Raw genomic sequence first — 27,131 nt, forward strand, 5'->3', positions numbered from 1 at the left:
GCCGCTCCCGGCTCCCGCACACCCGCACGGGCACTGAGCCCGAGCAGCTCGCCCCTGCTCTGCTCCCAGCCCGGCCTCCCTTGCTCCTTCGCTGCCATTTTCCTGCTTTTTATGTGCATTTTTAGATCCATGCTTTCTCTGGTTGGTTTTTCGCATCGCCTTCGGACTCTGGCTGAGCCAGCACGGTGGATCGTATTTTTCCTTGATTCTTAGCAAAGATGTTTTTCTCCTCCTGAGAGGCTAAAGGGGCGTTGCTGGAGCAGCCATCCAAACCCATTTCAGAGACTGGAGGCTGGCTCTCCTAATCTCGCACTTTAGGAAATTGCCGTTCATAAAGCCCGTTCTTCTCACTCTGGATTCTTACTACTTACTGCTCATGGAAGAAGGGGTACCTTGCAAAAGCCCGGCTGCCAAGCTCACCCCACCTGCCAAGAAGTCCCAGGACATGCACGACGAGAGGAGCAAGCTGGTGAATGAATACGCGTGTCGGGTGCTGGAACTTCTGGGCATGGGGCATCGCCTCTTTGTGCCTCGGCTGCTTGCGGTGAGATCACCTTTTCATGAAATGAATTCCTTGGGAATGTGCCATTCTCCCTCCCAACCCTGCTTCAGCCCCCAGGAGGGATGAGAGGGCTCTTGTTTTTTTCTCTCAGCTCCTCATAATCCATCTCCTAAGCACTGAGTCTTTCTTTCTGCTGTTAGCTCAGCAAGGCTGGACACTAGTCCTGCTAATGGGGACCAGTGCCACTCCTTAACTAGCTTGAAGGATCATCAGCCAGGGCTGAATCATAAAAAAAACATCTTTCCTAAATCCCTGAGTGCTTTTGTTCACAGTCCTGTAATGATTCCAGATAAGCAGTGTGCCCAGTCACCTTCTAGGTACTGACGCAAAGTGCATTAATGGTCAGCATTTCAGATTTTATACTTCTCACATCATAGGTTGTCTTTGAAGACTCATCATTTAAAAATCAGGCTGTGTTGGTGCATTTTGGCTTTCAGCTGTTTCTGTGTTTGGTTTTGGAAAGGCAGTTGACAGTATGTAAAAAAGTTGAAAATGCCTGTGTAGAATGATCTGGGAAATAAATTGTTAAGGGTGTTTTCATCCATCATGGCAAATGCTGTCTGTGTGGGGGGTGCCTGCAGTTGGTGTGCCATGTTATGGCACAGAGAACATAGTTTTATCATTTCTGCTGCTGTACAAAGCAGCCCCAAACCCATAAAAGAGTGGCAAATCTGGGAGCCAGTGCTTAGTCCTGGCTGAGTCTGCTCAGGGTGGTGTAACCACGCCTGGCTGCAGCTGTGTCCATGGCCTGGCACACCAGAATGGCATTTCTGTGTGATCCATGGGAAGACAGTCCTTTCCTGATCCCCCTCATTTCCTATGGTGCCTTTCCTTTATTTCCCTACCCATATTGTGGTTATATACAGTGGCCTGTCCATTTTTTTCATCCTACTGAACCCATCCTGGTGCTCCTCAGGATTCACAGGAATCCATGTGCTCTGTGTGTTACATCCTGTTCAGTGGTACAAACAGCGTGGGTGGTTGGAACGCTGTGTGCCTGCTCTGGGAGATACCAAATAAAAATCAAAAATTCACACTGCTACAGTGCAGCTGGATTTGGGGATTCAGAGTCACTTGTAGAATTGAGTCTAGTCCCTGATGAGGCGTGGTTTGAGCTGTTGGGTGTGTTATCATTATTCCAGCTACCTCCCAGTGTACCAAAACACTCATCCTGCTGATGGTTTTTCCTGGGCAAGGGCTGCCAAATCACCCAGAATTGTGCTGTGATGAGCTCTAAGGAAAGCAGAGACAAACCACCGAGCTCTTTTTCACTTGACTTAACCAGGCTTTGTATCTGGCCCATGGAGAACACCAGGCAATTTCACATCCCTTATCTTCCAGGCACTTTGGCTTTGCTGAGTGGCATTGTATTGTTTGTTAAAAGGAAAAAAAGAGTGTGAAAAAGGTAAAATAATACAAATAGTGCTTTGTGTAATGAGAGAGACTTGACTTGCAGAGTCAGTGTGATTCCCTGTCAGGTTTTATTAGTTAAATATGCCTCTCCTGACATACAAGCCTTTTCACACACCCTTCTCAGAAAGGAAAGACTGTGTTCTGATAATACATTAAAAATGAGAAATCTGTGAGGACCAAGAATTTGTACTTTAATCAGAACTGAAGATCCTTCAAAACTTCAGTGTTTCATAAAATTAAGCACATTTTTTTTTTTTTTTAACGTGCATAGCTTCTCTCTCTGCTGTGATTTTGGGGATAAATGCCTGTGATGGGTAGAGTGTGTGTTATTGCAGTGTTATGTGATAAGTACAATCTATAACCTCTATGCCAGTCTTAGAAAAATTCTGATCACCTCCTACCTGAGCACACTTCTGGGTAGGTAGAACAGCACCAGTTCTGGGGGATTTGCTCCCTTTGGAATGACCTGGAGTGGGGAAGCCAGGGGATTTTCTTACCCATCTGCAACGGTTTTTTATGTGGCAGAATGAACTTTGCCATGTAAGTTTGGAGCTACATAGAAAGGCAGGGGTGAAGAGGGATATCACTGAGTGTGCACAAGATCAGTGCTGTGATTGTGGATCCCAGCTCTCCACTCATAAACCGTGAGGTGTTTTTTTTTTTTTTTCCCCCACAGCATTTTTGTACCAGTGTGTTACAGAGGGCATGGATTTTATTTAGGAAAAGAAGTGTTTGATTATATAGTATTAAAAAAGCCAGCAAAAGGAGCTTGGTGTATTGCCCAAGAAGTGTGTTCTGATGTTGCTGCAGCAGCACAGTTCTGTCCACCAAACTTCCCCAGGCCTGGAGCTGAGTTTATCCAGCCCAGAAGGTCGGGGGATTTACATTTCCTCTGTGAGTCACTGAGCATCTCCCAGCTCTGTGGCTCATGTCAAAGGGCAGCACAGAGCAAGTCCTGCAGCATGCAGCACTGCACTCTTGGTCAGCAGTAAATAGCTTGTGTACCTTGGTTTTACACTCTCTATCTTCTTTAATAAGTTAAAACCAGAAAGTTAAGAAGGTAAAATCTGTGTGTTATAGGTATTAAATAACAAAATATACATTCATATATTTTTAATATAGATATTTATTTATTTATTTATTTAAAATATGAAAGTATATTTTGTTATTTATATATATAACTATTGCAATAATTACATATATCATATATATTAATATTATTCTGTTATATATTTATGTATATAAATGTATAAATTTCACATTTATGTATATATAAATATATACCTAAATACATATTTATGAATGTATGTATCCATAAATATATATTTAGGTATATATTGATATATACATATACATATATATTTATGAATTTATAAATATATATTTATGAATGTATGTATTCATAAATATATGTTATTCATAAATAAATCTATATTCTTCATAAATATTCATAAATATTTCATATTTATGTATATAATACTGAAACATTGGAGGATACTTACAAGTATTTTGAGTGTCCCAGAAGTAAATTTAATAGTAAAGCATGGCCAGGTTATTTTCAGTCTTCAACTTCTGGCCTCATTTCTGACACATGTTCAATAAAGTGTAAAACAGGTGGTTTGTGCTCATTGACATTCTACAGAAATCGAAATATACACCTAAAATTCTATGGAAATCAGAGATAAGTAATTTTTATCTGTTTTTATGAAGGAGGAAGAACTAAATTAAGGACGTGCAGTGTGGTTCATCCAAAATTTCTTCTGTTATGTTAGTTCCCAGGTTGGAATATGAGTTTTGATAGAGTCAGTAATAAATGAAGCTGCTGGATTATTAATTGAAGACAGAGAAATTAAATTAAAGAAGAAATTCGAGGCTTTTCCCTTTGTTTTAATCACCTTTTCCTAAATATTTTGGGGAAAGTAACATTATTTACTAAAAAAAAAAAAAAAAAAAAAAAAATTAACATTGTTTAAGTCTCTAAAATTCTGTTTGTGCATTTTGAACATTTGCTATTTTACCAAACTTCAGATCTGAAAGCTTTGCTAATACTTTTGGGAAAGGGCTTTGTCTAATTTTCAACTCATTAATTTAAGATCATTTTACAACTATATTGAAATACTTAAGGGATGTGGGAAGAACATTTGAGAACATATTTAGTCAAAACCTAGAAAGCAAACTGAACCTTTGGGTCATAGATCTGACTGAATCTCCTTATTTGTTTGGGTTTGAAAATAGATTTTAATCAAAAATATGTTTATTTAAAAATAACATCTATGATAATAAAAAACTACCCTGAAGTTCCCAAATGCACAAAAATGCAATGCACCTGCCAAATTTTAATGATTAGCTCATTAAACTTACAGATGGTTTAGTAAGAGAAATCAGCTGTTTAGAAATCAGCTGTAGATGAGTTTCAGGAGTTAAGTGACTTCAACCAAGGATTTACAAATCTCTGCCTCTCAAACCACTGCCAGAAGTTTCCAGAGAAATCTTTAAAATTTATTGATTAAAATCACAAAATGTCAAGAAATGTGAATCCTGGGGTGCCAAAAATTCTCTTTTTCACTTTTTTTTCTTGTGATTTTAATAGTGAAACTAGTATTTTAATGAACAGATGATTTAAAGTAAACTAAAATATTTTTCAGTGAAGAAGAAGAAGCTGGGCTTTATAATTCATTTAACCAACCTGTATAATTTGATGGTTTCCAGTTTTCATTACTATAAACTTAGTCCAGCAAACTCTGTTAGTGAAGTTCTTATTCCCATGATCTTATGGTATTTTCTTTGACTACAGATTTTTCAGCATGGAGAACTCAAAGTTGTCAATAGTTACAGTTCAATAAATGTGATTTGCTGGGGACTGTTAAAAATAATACTATAGCAATCATCCAAGCCTTGGAAAATTAGATCTGATTTGAAATGTTTTACATAGAATTGCTGTAAAGGAAGGGAAGAGGAGGGGACTGGATATGCAGGAGTATCCCAAGAAAGCAAACTGGAAATGTAAATGGGAAATCTGTTTGAATTGGGTAGTGATGGCAGATAGCAACATGGCTGAGAACAGAGGAAGAGAGATCCATTTCTATGAGCTGGGTATCAAAATAGAATTGTTTCCTAATATCCATTAGATTGGACATTAATAAACATTTCTTCCCTGAAGGGGTGCTCAGATATTGTATCAGGCTGCCCAGGGAAGTGGTGGGGTCACCATCTCTGAAAGAATTTGCAAATGTGGCACTTAGGAACATGGTTTAGCAGTGGACTCAGCAGTTCTGGGTAAGTGGTTGGGCTTGATAATCTTAGAGGGCTTTTCCAACAATTCTGTGATCCCGTGAAACCTTTACTGCTTCTCCACCTCTGTTACCCACTGAACTTCCCTGGAAGCCCTTGGGTTCCAGCACGGGTTTGGCAGCAGTGCTGGGCACGACCGGCTGCTCCCACCACACGCAGCAGCTTCCAACAACCAGCCCCGTGGGGGGATGAAACAGTGATCTGGCTTTAAGTGTGGCAAGAACATTCACAACCTCAGGAAGTCTCATCCGGGAGAAGTGTGATGTTGGCCATGGTGGATCTAATTCATTCCATACCAACTGCCCCAGCTTTCTGTCAACACATCAGCCTCGTTGGATTGAGCCTCGGCCAAGTTGTGCAGCTGCCAAACGATTGTGGACAGGATCAGATGGGAGAGTTTATAAAGCTGAATGTTCCATGGTTGTGGACAGGATCAGATGGGAGAGTTTATAAAGCTGAACGTTCCATGGTTGTGGACAGGATCAGATGGGAGAGTTTGTAAAGCTGAATGTTCCATGGTTGTGGACAGGATCAGATGGGAGAGTTCGTAAAGCTGAACATTCCATGGTTGTGGACAGGATCAGATGGGAGAGTTTGTAAAGCTGAATGTTCCATGGTTGTGGACAGGATCAGATGGGAGAGTTTGTAAAGCTGAATGTTCCATGGTTGTGGACAGGATCAGATGGGAGAGTTTGTAAAGCTGAACGTTTCTCATCAGCACCCCCAAGGCAGCTTTTCCTGGGTCCCTGCAGTGATGACCCAGCAGCTTCTTTGGCAGTGAACAACAGGAGATCAAATAGATCTTGGGTGAACTCAGTAAGGAAAGAAAAGAACAGAGCTGGACATGGACCTTGGAAAAGGGCCTGGAGGGACAGGACAAGGGGGAATGGCTTCAAACTGCGAGAGGACCAGGTTAGATAAGATATTGGGAAGAAATTATTCCCTGTGAGGGTGGTGAGGCCCTGGCAGAGGCTTCCCAGAGCAGCTGTGGTTGCCCCATCCTTTGAAGTGTCCAAGGCCAGGTTGGATTGGGCTTGGAGCAACCTGGTCTAGTGGAAGGTGTCCCTGCCATGGCAGGGGGTTGGAATGAGGTGGCCTTTAAGGTCCCGTCCAACCCAAGCCATTGTGAGATTCTCTGAGTTCGAGTGGATAACAACATAGTTAAGAATCAAATTTTGTGTCTGTGTAATGTACCCACTGTGTGTAATGAGGCAAAAAATGATCCTGAGTGTTTGTTCCTCATGAGAAAGCAGAGGATGCCCACATGGAAACATTGGCACATACAGAAATGGTGGTGGTGGTATGTGAGCAATTAATTCAGCAATTAACCTTAACCAAAAGTGCCTGTGTTGCTGCTGAGGTATTTGCAGTTATACACATTAAACAGTGTAGATCTCCACCATATGAGTAACTATGTTGACTATGTAAACTTTGTTTACTCTTTTCTGGGTTAGAACCCTTGAAATTCACATTTTTGATGTCCCAAATGTCTTGTCAGGACCTTCAGTTTCTGTGAACCATTTAAAGGAACTCTCCCAAGGCTTGGGATTTGGTACCTTCTGAATCTCTTGGTGCAGGTCTCAGTAACCTGGAGGATGGATATGTTTGTCCCTGTGAATCACATTGCTCTGTCAGAGACAGGAGTGGATTCATGGTGAATGTGTGACATCTTCTGGCCTTTTAGACTTGATACTAGAAGCACGGGAGATGTAGAAATAAGCATGTAGAACATTTTCTGGCACGGTGTTCTCTGAGAAAATGTGTCACAGACTTCAGCACATGGACTTGCTGATGCCTTGTATGAATCATGTGCTTCTGCTCTTCATGTCTGTGGCTCTACATACATTAAATATATATACACTTTTTAAGGCAGTACCATGAGAATCAGTAATGCTCTAATGCACAAGCTTTCCAGGAAATGTAATCATTTCTCCTAGGTTTTTGTTTTTTTGCTTGTTTGTTTTTGTTTTTTTTTTTTTTTTTTTCTCTTCACTGACATCTTGACAGGCTGAGGCAGAATCCCTTTCTTACCTGGCAGGTATAGGAGGATAAAATCCATTATTCCCATCTTGCAGTCCTCTGCTGCCCTGCCTAGGATTCCTTGGATGGGGTTTAGCCTCTGTTTATGAAGCAGAGTTAAAAGAGCTGATTTCAAAGAGGATGACTTTGAGCTAATGTGAATATTGGTGGTCTGGAATACATCCAGTAAATGACAAATCAAGTAGAAGAGCATGACTGCATGTTCCCAGGGTTTACTGTAGTTCCCTGTGTTTAATTGCAGACCTCCAAGGAGGACCTTCTACAGGCTGATTTTGAAGGAGCTTTAAAATTCTTCAGGGTTCAGTTGCCCAAGAGGTACAGAGCTGAGGAGAACGCCCGGAGACTCATGGAACAAGCTTGCAATATTAAGGTAAGGATGGACTTTATTGCTTCTCATTTACCCAGGAGTTTGTACAGAAGAGTAAAATGCAACGTTAAGAATGGCAGTAGCATGTGGAAAGTAAAGAAATTGGAAAGTAAAGTAAATCACTGGTTTATTGCATTTTATATATGTTTGTATACCTACACACATACCTTCTGTCTTTAAAGAAAGTGAGTCTGTGATCTTATCTCTCTTTGTCTACTTGGGTACAAGCTAATAATTAAAACAGAAAAATACGGTGCATTATCAACAATTAATAGAACTCACTAATTCCTTATTTGTTTTATAAACAGTGACTGCAGTAAACCAATTAATCACTGTATGATAATCATGCAAACAAAGCTCAGATACTATTTGTTTTGCTCAGAAGCTGTTTATCTGCTGAGTGCTGTGTATAATACATTTGAATTGAGGTAGAAATAAGTTTTGTTTGTATATCAAGCCTACCAAGACAGAATATGTTTTTATAGTTTACCCTACCCAAGATTCTGGTGTCAGAAGTCAGGTTACTCTGAACATATTGACTACAAGTATTGGACTTGAACCAAACAGGAGAAGCATAACTGTAAGGTGTTGAGGGTGGAAACCTGTTTAAAACGGCTGCAGAGGTTCATAAAGTGATCATTTGGAAGGTCCTGGATTTTTTTTTTTTTGTTGAAATATGTATTGCTGTGGAGGGGCTTAATGTTTGATCTTGGAGAAAAAGTGTTTTAGTCATTTCTTGGAATGTGAGCTCTGATGAGAAGTGCATGGTTGATGTGGCCCAGTGATGGACAGAGAATATCCCACCAGGAAGAATGTTCATGCAACACTCTGCCTCTTTTTATATTTTTATTGCCTCTCTCAATATATTTGTTAATTTCCCTTGTGCTACTTAATTTCATCATTTATTAAGCAAGGGCTTTTCGCCTTCTGATTAAAACACTGATCTTATGAAAAATAGGTCTTGACATCTGAATGTTTATTCCAGCCAAGGAAAAGAAAATCTGTGGAAACATTTTAGGAAAATTCTACTTGAATTTCAGCTCTGCTGCTGAAAGAGAATATTTGTGAGTACAAGGCTGCAGTTTGATGGTTAGTATTTAGTCCTCTGCTTGGTTGTTGAAAATTAATAATTTAAGGACTTAGCAAGTACAGGAGAATTATCTTTAGGCTACTTACTCAGTGTGTATTTTCTGATGGGAGGTTGAAGTAGAAGTCTTCATGGCACCTGTTGGAAGAGCTATTTGTTGATTTTCTCATGCCTTTCTCCTTTTCTTGTGCAGTATATTCTATGCCACATGGTGTTATTTGTCATTAGTTTTTCATTTAGTACTGGATGTCTGTGTACATGATGTGCTTTATTGGGGAAGTATTTTGAAATGCACCTGAGGCAGATGCTCAGTGCTCAGGGTTCAGCACCTGGGGCCAGTTATGAGAATGACATTCTGAACTGTTAGTTGACAGGAAGGGGTAGGGTTTGACAGTGAATTCACTGCACACACAGGATTTCACACACTGTGGATTCTGGTTAAGAGAAAAGCTCAGGTCAGTGTAGCAAACATGGAGTCAAGTCACCCCTTTGTGTGTTAGAGAAATGTGTGAGGATTAGTAGGAATTACTGAAAAGGAGAGAGAATTCAGAGCTGAGACCTGGGGCTATCAGGGGTGGGAAAAAGCAGCAGGTTGAAGTCACCTTTTGCTGTGTCAATAACTGCTGCTCTGGTATGGTCAGGGACTTGGGCTCTGCTGACTCCCTGAGCATACAACTCATCCTGTCAAAGACTTCAGGAACTTAATGTGAGGAAACCCAGCGCAAGACCCTGTTGGAGGGAGGGTAAAACTTACATTAAATGAGTGTGTGTCCACTCACTTGCACCCGTGTCACAGGTGCCACTCGTCCCCATGGTCACTGAAGCATTGGTCTGGCCATGGTCTCTGGTGTGGGATGAGGAACAGTACCTGTGGAGTCCTCAGTGTGTCCCAGTGTCCTCTTACCTGATGACAATAAATTGGCTTTTGGACATGTTTTTTGTACTGTCTAGGAGGGACAGGAAGGTGTTGGCCTAGGTGGTTCTGGAGTCTCCATCTGTGGAGACACTCAAAACACAGATTGCCCTGAGTAAGCTGCTGTAGCTACCCTCCTTCAAAGGGGTGGTTTAGACAAGATGTCCTCCAGACATCACTTCCAACCTAAACTAGTCCATGATTCTATAATTAGATGTTAGAATCATTGAATTTATTTACCAGCAGGTGCTAATAATTGCAGGAGCTGACGTGCTCAAACAGGAGATTTTGGTCTTGATCGTCACCAGTGGTAGAGTCCCAGGGAACAGAGGTTGGATGAAGAGCAGTAGTCTGTCTTGTTGAATGCAGCAAAACTTCTTCTGTTAAAAAAGAGACCACACCAGACCCTTAAACTGCTTTTCTGTGCTGTATGAAAGAGGCACTCTGTGTCTTGTGGGCTGTATTAGTACTTGTAGACGAAACAATAGATTGTTTTAGAGCAAGTGCTTGCACTGTAAGTGAATGGAGGATTTTCTTCACATTTCTCAGCTAATTACACAGGCATAAAAACCTAAAACCAGAACTGTGTTGTGGCCAGGCTTCATGGTGAGCTGTATCTTTTCCAGTATTTCTTTTAATTTTGTTCCCACATTACTGCAAAACAAAACAGGAGTTTAACATGTAATAAAAATCCACCTCTCCTTGCTTACTTTTTTTCTTGAGCTTTAGCTAAGCTACTTCTAGTCCTGCAGAAGGCAAATTTAAAACTGTTTGGTGTTTTTTCTCCTTAATTTCACAACTTTTCAATTGAGTTCAGGATGTAACCCTTGGATTTTGAAAGTGCTGTATTGGAAATAGTTCTATCATACTGTTTTGGGGAAAAAAAAGAATTGGTATCTATCTTTCTCTCAAGAGTAGATCTGCAAATACAAAGAAAAAATCTGCTATTAAATGAAATGTCTGTGAAGAATGTGCTAGAGAATGTCTTTTTCAATTAAGAATTATTTTTGGTGGTTATTCACTAGGTGTGGATTTCAGTCATTTACTAGTAAATCACTGTGACAATCAGTGGAATTAGAATTAATGGTAGTGTTTTCCTACAGAGCTTGTTGGGTCGTATTCCATTGTTGAAGAGCATTTTGATCTAATTCATACTATGAAATAATAGGGCCTAAGAAATAATACAGCATGTATTTGTAATCATAGAAAGATTTTTATGCTTACACTTTGGGGAGGGGATTTTTTTTACTTTCCTCTTTTTCTGTCTTTACAAGAGTTTTCAGAAGTTTTTCTGTGTCTCTGGGAGCCCAATTTGATGAATAAATAAATGAAGATCCTCTTCTAGATTTCATGAAGGTTAATCCTAATGGTGCTATTTTATGAAAACATCTGATAAATTCTTCATGCTCACAACATCTGCCTCAGTTGCCTTTTTCATCTTCTTGCAGTTTCTCTTGCACAGATCCATGGGCGTCCTAAAGAAGTTGTAATGACCTTGGATTTTAATAGAGGAGTCCCATCACCTCTGTTCTTACACCTGGCCTCAGGCAGGTGAGGTGTGGAACAAGAGAAGGTCTCTCTGGGAGATCTACTCCATATGAACATTCTCTGGATTGTCATTTTCCAGTGAATTCAAGGAGTTGTGCCCATTTCTCTGTGACTGTCCCGTGGCATTTGGAAACGGAGCAGAGCTGACATTTACCACGTGTTAGCTCTGGAAATTCAGAATGTGTTAGATTGCAGCTCTGAAATGCCATGTGAGTGTACCAGATGGATAGGTGGGGACATCCTCGGAATTACCTGTGGGATGTCATCCCTTGTGCCAAGGGAAGGTGAGGGGAACACGTGGGATGAGGTACACAGGAACCTGCAGGGAAGGTTGTTCTATGGTGGGGCAGCATCTGTACAGACAGCTTCTGTTACCTGGCTCAGGCACTACAGTGACTCCTGGTCCCATCTTTCACCATCCTCAGTAGCAGGAAAGATCTCAAATACTGAACTTATTCTAAGAGAAGTTTCTTACCAGCCATGTAAATCTCCCTTTTGGACAATATTGGGCCCCCCAGCAGCATTACGAGGTTGCTGCTCTCAGCACCTTCAATGAGACCAGCAAATGGCTCTGAATAAAAACGGTGCCTTTCCCAATGCAAAGCAAACACATATTTTTGTCACCTCTCACTGTACTGACAAGGCTGTCACCCACAGCTGGAGCTGGCACCAGGGCCATGGATAATAGGAGAGTCAAGGAGAACAGGCTACAGTAGCAGGAGCTGTGCTAAGCTTGTTCTCATTTCAGAATTGTTCCTTGGTGACATTTAAAGCAGGTTTACTTTATAATGTTGCCATTTAAATGTTTTCAATTGAGAGTGGTGATTTGAGGCTCACACCTTACTGATGGGGATGACTGACTTGCTTCACATCTCTGTTGATCTTCTCTCTGGAAGTGACTTTCACAGGCATGGTTTAACTCACCTATTGATTTATGTGAGTTTCAATGGGTAGGATTAAAAATAGCTGATTTGCTCTCTCTCTTCTCTCTAGAGCATTTTCTCTTCCTGTGCTTATCTCTGTATGTGCGTATTTATCCAGATACTTGGGGATCTTGGCATCGTGGTAAGACAACACAAAATGCAGCAGAAAAGTAAAGGAGGTCACTGCAGAAAGGCCCTGAAACTGCACAAGTGTTGCTTCTACCAGTGTTGTATCTATTTAACCTTCCAATATAAAGGACAGGTTAAAAATTGCTCATTTATCAACTTCTTCAGAAAAGGCCAAACCAAATAGAAAAGGATTTGTTTTAGATCTATAGAAAACCCTGCCATGCTTGTATGCAATTTCTTATTAAAAGCCAATGATCAATTGCCGTTATTATGTCTGTGCTGTTATCTCTGAAGTGCAGATCCACTTGTCCTGGTGACAAGGATCATGTTTTTTGATTCCTGTCCTGTTTGCAGCTCCAGCTTCCTTCTTTCTGCTTGGCTTTGTGGTGTGGGGCACCACAATGAGCCAGCACCTGGAAATCAGATTAAAGTGCCTGCAGTGCAGTTGGATGTTAAATGTGATTGTAATCTTGGTAATAAGTGTTAACACCATAGAAAGGAATGTTGTTAATTTAAAACAACAGTTTGAGCTTGAAGTGTTTATTTATTTTAACTTATAATACTTATTTAATATTCCAGTGAGCAGACATGTTACCCAATAGTGAGTCTATATTTTCATGGTGTTTAAGCATTAGTAAAACTGTTCAGTTATTTTATTTTGTTTGGTTGGTTTGTTTTTTCTTTCATTTGCACTGAGTTGGTATTGTAAGGGACATCAAAAAAGGTATGTCATTAATTCTTTATCAATAGGAAAAGAATAGAATCTAATTATTATTAGTTAAGTATAATCACATTTTAACAATTTAAAGTAGTTCTGCAGCCTGAGTACAAATATTTTGGTCTTTGCATCAGTCACTAGCTGACATAAGTACTTGTGAGTAGTGGCATCAATGAGAGCAGTGTTGTAGCGTGAAGTTCTTCCAAGAACTGTAAAAGTTTGATGTGGAAAAGTTGATACAAACATTTATTGTCCCTATCCCCAGCAGCTGTATCACTTTGCCCAAATTCTTAGAGGTTTCATTCAGCAAGGTAAGGAGGGCACCTGAAAGCTGCTCCACGGTTCAGCAGAGCACCTAAATCCGTTTGTTCACCTTGGTGCCATCAGGAGTCGGCTTTTCAGTATGGCAGCAGGTGTTTCTGTTCCAGCTGGGAGCAGGAGAGCATCCTCAAAAGGGCCTTCTGGCCTGAGCTTCTTGAATCTGAGGCCTTGCTCATGGATGAATAACAGCTGCTTTCCATCCTTGGGTCTGAAAATAGTTCAGAGAGCAGGAGATGAAGATGGCAGGGAGTCACACTGTTTGACAGCTCTGTCTTCTGGCATCTTTGCCAGAATGTGTCTAAAATAACTCAGCTCTAGAAGTAAGAGGAAGTGAACCTTTTCCCAAGCTGAACTCCAGTTCCAGATGCAGGTTGGCTGGAGCATTGACTCACCCCCTGGGAGGTGACCCATTAAAAGATCTCATACAAAGTTCTCTCCTTGCAGTGGTCTGTGTGTTGAGCAGTAGCAGTGTCTGGAGTTCCTATTGACAGTACAGTGCTCAAACTAGTTTTTTAGAGGAGATCTTGAGTTTCTTTGGGAAAATTTGACTACGAAGTAAGCCTGTGATGATGGTTCCTGGCAGGTTTGCAGTACCTCTTATTCTCCCAGTAAGATGGTGTCCTTTTTATGGTGTCCTTTTTAAAGACACTTCTGTGATGCAAAAGAGGCTGTAGAGGAAGAAATGTATCCCAGCATCAGCAGTTACAACCATAATTAAAAGGAACAAACCCACAAGATTTCACATTTTGTGGAGAAAGGTATGGGTAAAGTACAGATGCAGAAATGCCTGACAACAAGCTCTGCACCCCATTTTTATGCTGGCAAAGAAGTGTTCCTTGATACTGACTTAAGCATCAACAAAACTGTTTAGACTTAAGATGGCAAAATCTCCCTGGAGGTGGAAATTCCTCTGTGCTTCTCTTGGATATCTTTCAGGCAGTCAGGTCTGAGGGAGCAGGTAGCAGCTTGGTAGTAATCAGCATAGTAATTCTGAGGAAATGTATTTTTTTATATGCAAAAGACACTGGGGCCAAGGCACGACCCTTGCCAGCCAAAGTTTTGGTGTTGTCTGTGACCCTGAAAAATATTATATCTTTATTTTTTTAGAACTCAACTCCTGTGACCTGAGAAACTTTGAATTCTCACCTCTGAAAAGCAGAGGAAGAAGTTCTGTTGTCTACTGGGAGTTCGGGGCACCCACAGAGAATTATCTTTTATTTCTTAAGTCTAGAAGTCTTAGAATACATGCACTGGGAAGTGATTGCATCTAGGGGAGAAATTCAAGTTTCCTTTTGTCTTTTTTCCTCAGCCATTACAGTATGTGTCTTAGAAATGCTGTGGTTATTTTATTCCTGCAGATCTTACAGAATAAAAAAATGAAGTTTTTGGAAACAGCCACGGGTGGGGTTTGGTGTGGTTGCCCAGAGAAGCTGTGGCTGTGCCATCCCTGGAAGTGTCCAAGGCCAGGCTGGACAGCGCTTGGAGGAACCTGGGCCAGTGGAAGGTGTCCCTGCCAGGACAGAGGGGTGGAAGAAGATGAGATTTAAGATCTCTCCCAACCCAAACCATTCTGTGATTCCATTCTATGATTTTCTGTTGCAGAAAGCTCCAGTAATCCAGAGCTAATGGCTAATGCACACAGTGACTGGAGGGAAAGCAGTGATTCACTCTCTGTGGAGCACACTGAACAGCTGGGATGGGACATTGGTTCTTTTTGGTTTTTGACAAATGAAACAGGGTGACAAATTCTGAAGCACTGTGCTATGCTGAGACCTAGAGCTAAACTTGTAAAAATAATTGGGAGGAGAAGGAAAAGGCAAAGCCTAACAATTTTCCCTTATTCCCCCCAGGGCTTTTGCAAATAAACAGAAGAGGCACTGGGGGCACTGTCTTCATGTATTTTTGCTGGTGTTTGATTTCTCAGGCACCTGCACTTGGATTTATTTCTCTGCTTTGAAAATGAGGGGGCAAACAAAACTAAGTATAGGAGGTAGTGACTGCATTTAATAAATGCAGAGCTCTGCAGGGACAGCAGCTTTTAGAGCTGAAACTCTTATTAAAAACTTGCCACTACAAACCCCAGGCATTGTTTTTGGCATTATTGACACTGTTGGAAATTAAATTCAGCAAGTAGTTACTTGGCTATTCTCTGAGCAGTGTGTAGCTACTGGAACAGGACTGTAAGTGGGTGCTTTATAAGGGCAATATTCACATTTTTAGGATCTCCTGATTGCTCTGCTTCAGGATTCTCTGGTTTCCTACAGTTAATTGCTTTTATTTTTAGCATATTGTAGCCTTGTTTCTCTTGTGGAGATTGAGTAGTATGGTAAACATGGTGTTACATTGTTTATGTTGTTAAGTTTGTTTATGTTTGGGCATAAGTAGATTACATCTGGCTGGTACCTCATTGTTCCATGCAGTTGTTCAAGCAGCAGATGAAAATCAGACCTCATTGTGTTTCCCTAGCTGTCTGTTATTCTTTCAACTTCCTTTGCTTAATTAATTAATGCAGTTTCCTGGACAATCATTTTTAACCAAAATTTGATTCTGCAAGTTAGTCAAAAGCCATGAAAAACCTGAAAATCTCATCTCCAAGTTATTAATCAGCATAATAATCAGTATAGATGCAGAAATCTGGGGAGGAACTGTTTATAAGGGCATGGAGTGACAGGACAAGAGGCAGTGCCTTCAGACTGAGAGTAGATTTAGATTGGATATTGGGAAGGAATTCCTCCATGTGAGGGTGGTGAGGCCCTTGGAACAGGTTGCCCAGAGAACTTGTGGATGCCCCATCCCTGGAAGTGTTCAAGGCCAGGCTGCATGGGGCTTGGAGCAGCCTGGGATGGTACAAGGTGTCCCTGCCCATGGCAGGGATTGAAACAAGATAAGCTTTAAGGTCCCTTCCAACCCAAATAATTTTGTGATTCTGTGTTAATAAATAATCTCTTAAATCTAGAAGTATAGGCCTGAATTCAGTATAGGCTCAGGGGCTTAAATCACTCAGTTACTGTGACAACAGGGCTGCAAAATCTTCAGCTTAACAGTCCCCCAGGTGCAGGTGCACATGGCCCCAGCCTGGAGGGTGCTCCTCACTCCTTACCTGTGTAAGAAATACAGGTGTGTGTTCACTAACGCACACACTCTGGGGCTGACGTAACTTGAAGAGGTCAGAGCTTAGTGCATCGACCTCTGGGGGAACAAGAGTTAAACTGTACCTGATGTTCTTCACAGAGTCAAGCAGCTGTCTGAGCAGCTCCTTTTTAATCTCAAAAATCCTTTGGTTAACCCATAGCTCAGAGCACAAGATCAGTGCCCTTACCGTGCATCCTTGTGAGGAACAATTTGATGGCAGTCTGAGAAAGCCGCCTGACTGTGCCACCCAGGATGCTCCCTCTTTCCACAGGAGGGAATATTGATTCTATTTCAGCCCGTCAAGAGCAGTGGGAAGAGCTGGAGAAGGGATCAGGGCTTTGCTTCCTACCTGCCTGATGAGGATGCCATGTTCCACTTGCTCCTGTGTGCCCCAAGGCACGTGTTGCAAGCAGTTGGATTGAATAATGCTTTAGCATCTGAGAACCTGCTTCCCTTACCTCGGGCTCATTTCTTCTCCCACTGTCGATGACACACAAAAACTTTATTGTCAGGCTGTTCCTTTTGATGATTGTGCCATCTACCAGACCTGTCAGAAATGGGGAAAAAATTCAATCACCTTGTCACCACTGCCTTACTTTGAAATGTGAAATAGTTCTGAAAACAGTAAGTGTGATGTGCTTCCTCATGAGGCAGTGGTGAAAGAGATTTCTCTCACTGAAAGGAGCTGTATTTTGGTGCCAGAGAATACAGATCCCAGCACAGTTTTCTTCATTCCAGATGCTTGTCCAGACCATCATACTCAGGTAAGCTTGTAGGGACACAAATCCTTTTGCTTTAAGTAGCAGCAGGAAGCTCTGAGGCAAATTTGGCCCTTGTTTTTCTTGTAATGCAAAGTGAAATGTAGATTTGTGTTGTAATGAAATTCCTTCAAGAGAACTTGCTTAGTTTTTCCCTTTTCTAAGCACAGTGTGAAGCAGGGCATGTTCCTTTTGCAGGAGGAAGGACATGTGGTGGGAAAGGAGCATCTTCCTTGGCACAGTTTGTGTTTCCCAGAATTCTGACGAGAGGTTCTGCAGAGGCAACTCTGTAGCTGAAGGGGATCTGGTTTAGCCATGTGTTTTTTTCCTTTTGTCCCAGTATGCACCAGAGCCATCTTCTCCAGCCAACATCACAAATCCAAGTGCTTCTAGACTTGATAAAAACCAGTCCTGGTCTCTGCTGGGGTATAAAGGGGAAGAAGGTGCTGCCTGCACTTGGTGACCCTGGAAAACCTCCACCCCTGCTCTCTGACAGCAGAGGAGCTCCCAGCCTGGAGTGAAAATGCTCATCCCAGGTGCAGCAGTAATTGCTGAGGGGAATTGGGAGCAGGGCTGGTTGTGGGCTGTGCCAGAGCCCATCTCATGTTTCGCTGCTCTCATCCATCTCTCTCTCCATCAAGCAGCGTCTCCTCTGGTGGCTGAGTCTCTAATGGAAAGGAGCAGCACATTTACAGATCCAGCACTGGGTTGGGAGCTCACACAGGGGCTTGTTGGGAGCCCAGGCTCCCCTGGGAGCAGCCAAGAGTCCCTCTCTGTTTTCCTTTAGTCTTTGTGATATCCACAAAATGTCAGTAATGGTCCTGTCTGGCAGAAGGACTTTGCCACTGTGAAAAATGCGTATTAAATGATTGGCTCTTCGCAAATACTAAATTGAACACTGTATGTGTTATGTTGGAAAGTTATTTTGTAGGACTGTATTAATTCTTTTTAAGTAGTGTGGTAGATATAATTTTAGGTTAGAACATAATGTTATAATAGAAACTCTGCGATGTAAGATATTTTTTAGTAGCTCAAGAAAGGGATGAGATAATCAAGAAATTCTTTGCACAGAGATAACAGCAACAAGATACCTAAGAGTTCCTGCCTCCTTATCAGAAAAGACAAACATCCTTCCACCTCCTCTCAATCTTTAAGGAGCCACCAGGATTAAGGGGAAAAAGTTGACAAAAACCAGAAAAATCCCTAGTTTGCAAGGAATTTATGCATCATGTATGAGATATATGAATATGCAACAGGCTGTTGCTTTTAAGGGTTAATCCTTTGTTCACAAGGCATGTTTTTCATGGCTTAGTGCCTGGGAGCATCCAGACGTCCATAATTCTTTGCTTTTATTGTCCTTTATTGTCCTAACTCTGATTGTCCAAATTCTTATCGCTCTAATTTTTATTACTGTTTTAATAACTATTGTATTACTATTCAACTTTTAAAATTTTAAAACAAGTGATTGGCATTTTTCACATCACGCACTGTTTGCAGGGTCCCTATTTAAACAACACAACTGTTAACCTGTATGACTTGTGGATTTTCAACCTTTGATCCATAATGCATATCAGGAATATTATACAAGATTATATACTGTCATAGGAATTTGGGGGAAAACTGCTGGAAAGGTGCAAAAACCTGAGAAATGTTCAAGTTCCTGATGTAAGGTGTACATCTGTACACCTGTACTCACTGATGAGGGCTGGAGTAAAACAAGCACCTGTTGTAAGGTTACATGGGTCTGGGTCTGTGTTTGTTCTCTTTTGTTGCTGTTAGGATATAAAGTGAACTATAAGGATTAGGAAGAGAATGTAGACATCTGTGCTCTGGGACACTTCTCAGAAACATCAATAATGATGGTTCTTAATTTTTTCATGTGCCTCACCTTGCACTAATGGACTTAAACCAGCATTTTATGCTGAAAGCAAATTTGTTGTCATTAGAAAAGGAGGCTTGTCTGCTCTAGGAGTGTAAGAACATAGAGCACCTGTAATGGAGGGAAGTACTAAGCTTTTATTCTTGTGACCTTGTCCAAATAGGATGTAATTACAATATAATTCAATTCTGACAGTCTGGAAACCATGGCAGTTGACATAAAGTGACATTTCAGGAGAAATAGGCATGTGTTTCAGTACATCTCTTTCAGTCTCCTGAGCATTATTGATACTATTTGCTCTTCCTGCTTTCCTTGCTCCACTCTTAATACACAGTCAGAACACAGGATTCTGGAAAATATGCAACAGTGGATCATAGTTAACCTTGTAAATAAAATCCAGTGTGGTGGAGAGTGATGTGAGCTGCTTGCTGTATGCCTGGTGTATGTGTGTTAATATAGCAGTACTTTTTAATCTCCTTGGAGAGATTAAATCCTGGCATGCACACCTTCAGGGACTCATTTAGGAAAGCAGAGAATAAAAATTCCGTTTGAATTTTGATATGGTCTCTGGTTCTTGTGACCTAAACCAAGACTCTCCTCCTTCAGTCATGGATTTTGCTCAGGCTCAGGGAGCAGGAACAGTTCCACCAGGTGCTTGACTCTGCAAATACCCCAGAGGTGGATGTGTCACAGCAGGATTTTGTCATCCCTCGTTCAGAGGAGGAAAAACTGGAGCTGTGAGCTCAGGCACAGACAACTCCAGCCTGCAAAAAGGAAAAGTGACAAGGTATTTTCCATCTATGTACTTCTCTAGCACTGGAATCGCATTATTCCCAATTAACTCTGTAGCATATGGGTTGTTTTTGTGCGCACTAGGAATGTCTCAGTGCAGTCAGTTATCTCTGTGTGTCTCTCCCTTCTGAGACTGGTCGTTACACCTTTGATGAGTCACTTAATGGGCTCATTAAGGAAATGGAGGGTATCTCATCTAAGTGTTCACTCACTGAGCCACAGTCGCCTTCCTTTCAACCCCAGACAAAGAGGGAAACAAAATATTGCCAAATGCATCTCTGTGTGCAGCTCCCAAGGACACAGAAGTCATTTTTAAAGTTGTAAGGATTGAAAGCAGCCATCCTGCCCTATACTGTGTAATTTCCTGCCTGAGGAACTGTGGATGGCTTCTAAACCCTCTACCCCATCACAGGAAAGATTAAGTGCTGTGATGGGGCACTCAGGAGGATAAAATGCAGGTGAGAAGTTTACCTGCTCCAAGTAAATTTGGTTCACTGGTAGCCCCCAGATGGTTTTCACTGTTGCTGAAGTGCCACACAAGTACAAGTTATCTGCAAATATAAACAGTGAAATGAGTTATCACTGTGCTGTGTGTGTATAAAGCAGGGAGCAAGGTCACTGTGTTTTCCCTTTGCTCCTCCTGTTGGATTCCTGGACAAGCTGCTCAGCCCCTCTGCTGACCCAACACCACCGTCAGGGGATCATGTGCCGCACAGCTCCCTGCTTGTGGCTTGCTGCCAGGATCCAGCTGCATGTAGCAGTGGATGATACACTCCAGCCCCAGATTAGGTGGCCCAGAGAAATCTTTTATTCAGAACTCTCATTTAAGCCCGCCACAAAATGTCCACATGCTGTTCTTGCTGCTCTCGTAGCTCAGTTCTCTCTAGTAGCTGCTGTCTATATAACGATCTTCTTCTGTGTCCACGCAAGGCTGTTCCAGAAGGCTGGAGAAGAATTACCTGGCCAGAATAAATGGGTTTGTATAGCTGAGATTCAGTTACTTAAAGATTCACAGGGTGCACATTCCTTCAGTGAATGCAGAGATGGCATGGTGATAAAAACCTGAACATGAAATGCTGGGGAAATGTTTTAGGTTACTGCCACTGAAAACATGCTCTGTGGTCAGCTGGCACTAACATAGCCAGGGGAGTCCGACAGAATTGGGTTTGAGCTATTTAAGGTGGTTAATAAGTAATTAACCCAGGAGGTGACTGTAACAGACATCATTTTAATCAAGATTGAATTATTGGTTTCCCAGGCATGCTCTGGAATTTATCAGTTTGCTGGCAGGACGAAGCCTCTCAGCCACGTTAATTAACAATCCCTGCATTCAAGAACCCCTCCAAAAGGATGCCCACAGGATCAGATTCATCAGTTACTTCTTTCCTCACTGCTGCCAGGAAAAGGCCACCTCCCCATTTCCATTCAGTTTGTCTTTAGCTGAAAAGATGCTGATTTCATGCTCTTTTACCCTGCAGCAGCTAGCCTGTTGCTAAGCGACCTGCAAGATACTGAAAAGGCCAGGGTCTGCGTGCTTTTTTTCAGCCTACTCCAATTCTTATTTATTTATTTATGCATCTTATTTACATAATTAAACAGATCTCTTCCCTACCACAGAAGCAGAGCCACAAGGCTCCGGGTTGCACCAGGGTGCCTTGACTTGCATAGCTGCTCGTCCAGCACCATCCTCAGCCCTGTTTTTCCTGTTCATCAGCTGAGCAAACTTCTCAGGATATTTGCCGAGCTAGAGTGGCATTCAGGAGTGTAATGGAAGTATGTTTTAAAGGCATGGTTAGCCATGGATTGCTTACCTGGTGTTTGATCACAACAGTCCTTGATGGAAATAAAAAGAGTCAGAACAAAGATGGCTTTAAGCCATTTTTCTGCTTGCTTTATTTCTGGCTGCTTTAATTTCAGCAGTGTCCACATTCCAGGCTTCTTGTAGCCTAACCAGCTCTGCCAAGAGTGAGGAGATGGTTATCCTTGTGTCTTCCCTGTCCAGCAGTGCAGTGAAGAGCCCTGCTGTACAGGCAGTTCTGCAGGACCAGCTGCATTTTTGTAGGGCGGGGTTGGGATCCCAGCCAGGGCACAGCTTTGTCTGAAATTGTATCCACAGCAGGAGCAGGCTGCTGATGGAGTGTGCATGCACAGATAAACTGGCAGAGAATTTATAGTGGTTACACGTGATAGTGGAGGAGAGCAGAGGTGTAATGAAGATGTTGCTGTGCCATTTGTTCCAGATGTGCTCCCCAAACCAGAGAAGCTGGAAGTGGTTGGTGTGCTCTGTTACATCCAGCATTGCCCAGAGAACCTCCTTGGCAAGCAGAGAATCAGTAGCACTGATGAGAGTCTCTTCTCACAACCAGGAAAGCATTAGGCAGGAATACTGCACCACAGCCTGGCTGTGTTTGTCCTGTTTGTCTTTCTTTGGTGAAAGCACTGCCACGCTCCTCAGTGAAAACCTCAGAGACAATTCAGAGCCTCTCAGAAGCTCCAGTATTTTGCACCTCCTGCACAATACTGTAGCATGAGAAAGGACTGAATCCTGTAGAGATTTATTTGGAACAAACAGGGACCAAACTGGTTTTTCTCCATTTCCTTTCTGTTTCACAAAGCAGAGCCAACATTCATGAAGCTCAGTCTCTGGACTATACTTCATCAACAGATGTTGCCTTTTGGGCCTCTCCTTACAGCCTTTGGCTGCACTAACTGACAGCTTCTTTGTCTAACTGCTATAGTTTTCATTGTGGAAGTTTTTTTGCTAAAAAATATTTTTTCTGCTTTGATGATCCAGCTATTACCTGACTCTCTGGAGAAGAACAGCGAGAAGGACATGAACACTTGGGTTTGTACTTACAGTCCTGCAAAACAGGGGTTGTGCACAAGGCCAGATGTAACTTTTTTTACATTGAAGTGAGCTGAGGAAGGTGATGTTTTAAGTCCAGATTGAATTTTCTTCTTATTTACTTTAAGCATTCAATTACCCATTTGGAAAGCTAAATTATATCTGAGTGGCTTGGCGTGCTCATGATGTATTCTCATTTTTTCAAAATGGACTCTTGGTCTTGTCATTTATGACACATCTGTCACTGGGGTGTCCACTTCTTTACACCCAGAGGGGTGCTGATTATAAAGCCTTTGCTGACCAGCAGCTCCATGTAGGTTTTTAATACATCTGAGATCTCACAAGCCAAGCTGTGCTGTTTGTGTCAGGTATGGGTTTTGGTGCCATTGTTCACCCAGGTGCTCTGGCAGGTGGGGAAGTTACCTCATGTATTGTCTCAGCTGAGGTGTGAACAAAGCACAGGAGATTTGGTACCTGCCTGAATGCCCAGGAATAACTTCTACTGCCCTGAGAGGGTTTTTCAGGTACATTTGAAAAGATGAGTCGATAGATCTTAATTTCCTTTGTTGAAGATAGGAAGAATAGGCTCTTTCCTATGGGGAGATGTCAGAAAATGAGGGAACATGAGTTGATGTTTAGAATCTTGAATTACACCTAGAAGCAGACAAGTAGCTGGGATGGGTGAGGATCTCTGCATTTCTCATTCTGGCTCTTCCCACCTGGCACACTCAGCTGTCACCCTTGAACTTTGAGGGCTCTGGTAAAATATGGGGTGGTGTGCAGTGGTGAAAAAGGGCAAAGTAAACCTGAGCTGACACGGGCATTGCAGGAGACACAGCTACCCCGTGGCTGTGCTGATCACTGATCTGTGCTGCAGACTCCTGTTCTCTCTTTGGTGGTAGTGGGCTCCACCAGCTCTCTATATACCCTGAGGTCCTGTAACTCTGAAAGATTCAAGAAGAGCACAGGAATGCAAACAGTACTGATAAACAGAGCACCAGTTGTGCATTCTTACTGGAAAAATGAAAAACATTTTAAAAGTGAGAAAAAAATCATAGTATTGCCCAACAAAAATGTCCTGGATGTTTTGCCATGCACCGCTGATAAGGGATGGCCAAAGGCACTTAGAGACCAAGTTAGGGCATTCCATCTCCAGCTCAGAGTGGGCTTTTTCTCTTGCTGCTGTTACATTTAATTAGGAAAGATAAGAAAAATGACTCAGACCTGTATTCCTGGTCTTTCTCGATTTCACAGTTCTAACTAACATCAAGGAAATTACCCTTTGGGGTTTAGCTTTCCCCATGAGATACCTTCACCCTCATGTCAGACCGAGCAGTGTCAGGTATATGCTCTGTCACAAGTGTCACCAGAGGGACTCATTTGTTTCACTCTCCTTAAAGCTGGGGGTGTCCAGTTAATGTCCTGATAAATCAGTTGCCAGTCCTCAGGCAACTCTTCCAGTGCCAGGAGTATTACTAAGTCCATGTGTATTTCTCTGGGAAGGTTCTGCAGTGAGAATAGCTACAGAAGAAAGATACTGTGTGGCATTTCAAGAAACAACCATAATACATTTTTCATGTACGATTCTATGTCTGAGAAAGGTGATCAAATCCTTCACTGCTTTCAAAGAGGAATTATTTTTAAAGATGTCCCTGCTCATTGCAACAGGGTTGGACAGGTTGATCTTTAAATGTCCTTTCCAAACCATTCTGTGATAGAGTAATTGGAAATAGTGTTATTCTGTCCCAAATGAGAGGGCACTTACAACCTTTCAAACCATTATGTAGGTACCTGGACTTACACGACATATGAAATTCACTGTAGACAGCAATGCAGCTTTTCTTTTTCATGTTAGTTATTACTTTCTTGTGAGCTGGTTTATTTTGCTTCATTGACTTTCCAAACAGTGAAAGTATCCTATAAAATATGTGCTTTGGAAATACATTAAGGAATTTTATGGTGATAGAAGCCTCTTTTTAAAAACTTTTTTTGCAAATCATTCTAAATTTTGTTTTTCTTTGTTTGATGGGGTTTTCTTCCTTTAGATCAAGCAGAAACTAGCTCTCACTCATTGCCAGCACTTCCCTTGCATTTCTTGCAAAACAGATTTTGCACAAGCACTTCCTCTACATGAAAGACATACTAAAAAATGAATTACAGATTAGAAATTATGGCTCACTTTTGTCTCTAAGTATAGGCCTCTAGCTGGATGTTGAGAGGAGTCAACAGGAGCACTGGGAGTGAGGGAGCTCCCTTGCACTTGACCTCAGCTTAAGCAGCACTTTTGTGCCCAGCCTGAGCACGTGGATATGGGGAGAAAATGTCCTCCTGCCCTGTGGACATCAGTGCTGAGCTGGAGCAATCCCTTATGTTGGAATTTTTTTAGGGAGTGTCTCATTTCTTTCAGTTGAGTAGGTACCATAGTGGTAAGTAATACAAGACCTATAGTCAAATTTTTAAATAAAAGACAAGATTGGAATAAGCCAGATGGAGAGGGTAAAAAAATATATGGAAATAGCTCTGGTTCTGAAGAAATACCTGATGATCACACAGAGCTCTTTGATAACAGCTGGCAGCATTTGCCTTCTCTGCCCCTCCATACATACCATTTCAGCTCTTAAAATAAGCTTATTAACAGTCAAATCAAGACAGGGTAATCTTTAAAGCACATATAAATACAGAAGCTTTCCTCATTGTGTTGTACTGAAGCATTAAATGTAGATGCAGATTTTCCCAGTGGGAGACTAGATCAGCACAGTTAAGTACTGGAATAGTTTGTCTCCCAAATCATCTTGTGAGAACAGAATTTCCCTCTCACTGTACTGGATGATGATGACGAATGGGGATTTAGGGGCAGAGGATTATGTGGAGTTTAGATTAGTGGATACTACTGGTAGTCTTATACAGCTGATCAGCTTGCATGGTCCTGATCTTCCTTTCTTCCCTGGAGCTGACCTGTTCAAATTGCCAGGGAATTTGTCCAGGGGAGTACAGAGACTTCGCTGCTTTCTGCCTTTCCTAGCAAACGGGTCTTGGGTCAAATGCCTTCTCTGTATCAGCTGGCTGTTTGTTACCTTTGGTATCAACATCTACCAGCAAGTGCTGTTCACTGGATGGTTTTGGGCTGCAGTCAGTCCTGTGAGCTCCAAGTTAATGCCTTGATTTTTAACTCCAGCATTGAGGGACATGCCACTCTCCTGGAAGGTGTCAGTAGTTTGTACTTTTACTGCAAAATGCATGAAATTATCTCATTTCAGAGTCATCAGGCATGCCTCAGTCTAGACTGTCTCACAGTCACACTGAGAGCCAAACCTCAAAGAAGGTGCCTGGACTGGTCTGCCTGGTTTAGCCCAGTTTGGCTGACACCATGTGCCATTTCCTGCTCACCCACATCACTTCAGTCTTAATTACTCCTTATCTCATCCTTCAAGCAATCATAGGGCAGATTTATTTTTTGTTTTAGGAATATGCCATTACCATTGTGCTGCTTCCATATAGAAATGTCTCAGCTTTCCCTTAGGGCTCCTGTCAGGGTGGCAGTGAGGTACCAGCACAGCCAAGGTAAGTTTGTGCATGGCCAGCTCCTGTGGGATTGATGAGCAGAGGATGTGCTGGGGTCCTGCCTTTTTCTTCCTGTTACTTAACTACAAGAATTTCTCATGGCATCTGGCTTTCCAGCCTTTCCTTCTTTCCCCTTTTTTTCCTTGTCCCAGACTGAAGGTCAGGTGCAAAGTGATAGTAAAGATACTAAAATCTGACATGAGGCAGGGCACTTCAGGTCATCCAGGTAAACATGTCACTGCATTCTCCCTGTGCAGCATGGCTGGGTCAGCACTGGAGCAAACTTGACAGACAACATCAGTAACAGTACAGCTTAGAGTTTTGTATTTACCATTAATTTTATCTTTGTTAGTCTTCCTTAGGGACGTAGGTAAGGACCATTAACCCCTCTTTGGGAAGGGAATGAAAAATATGAAGAGACGTATCTACCTTGAGAAAGAAAGTCAAATGTGGGTTTAAAATGAGAAGGCTGGAATCCTGGGCCCTGTGTGAGTCTCTTCGTGTGACAGATGTTGCTATTTAATGCAATTTAATGATGTTAATTAGTATCTTTTGTTTGCTGATCATCTGCTGTAAGTGAAAAGACAGCAGCCTGTTTGGGTGAAATCCCTAAATCATCCTGTAGTGAAACCAGGCCAGAAATCCATGTATAAATCTTTGTAAGTGCAAAGCATCCCTATACAACTCCTATGCTAATTTTCTTGGCTAATATGCTTGACCCATTTTTTTTTCTTTTCAGTACCAAGTGAAGCAATAAATGCAACAAGTTTAAAATACATTTCACAGATAGTGTTGAGTTTATTACGGAGTTTAGCTCTAAATGGCATTTGTGTGGTCTAAATGCCATACAAG

General features: G+C 41.8%; 1 protein-coding gene across 5 annotated transcripts in view; it reads left to right on the forward strand.

Annotated features, from left to right (window-relative positions):
• RABGAP1L (RAB GTPase activating protein 1 like) overlaps positions 1 to 27,131 on the forward strand; it is a 231,670-nt gene that overhangs the window by 162,045 nt on the left and 42,494 nt on the right. For 3 of the 5 annotated variants that reach the window (XM_053950357.1, XM_053950355.1, XM_053950356.1), the window contains one exon: positions 7,548 to 7,676. In XM_053950357.1, coding sequence (XP_053806332.1) covers positions 7,548 to 7,676 — 129 coding nt within the window. Of the gene's footprint in view, positions 1 to 184; positions 545 to 6,158; positions 6,179 to 7,547; positions 7,677 to 27,131 lie in introns of those variants that run through there. The other 2 variants (XM_053950358.1, XM_053950361.1) reach the window with 2 other exon arrangements.

The sequence above is a fragment of the Vidua chalybeata genome, chromosome 9, assembly GCF_026979565.1.
Source record: "Vidua chalybeata isolate OUT-0048 chromosome 9, bVidCha1 merged haplotype, whole genome shotgun sequence".
In the NCBI taxonomy this organism is placed as follows: domain Eukaryota; kingdom Metazoa; phylum Chordata; class Aves; order Passeriformes; family Viduidae; genus Vidua; species Vidua chalybeata.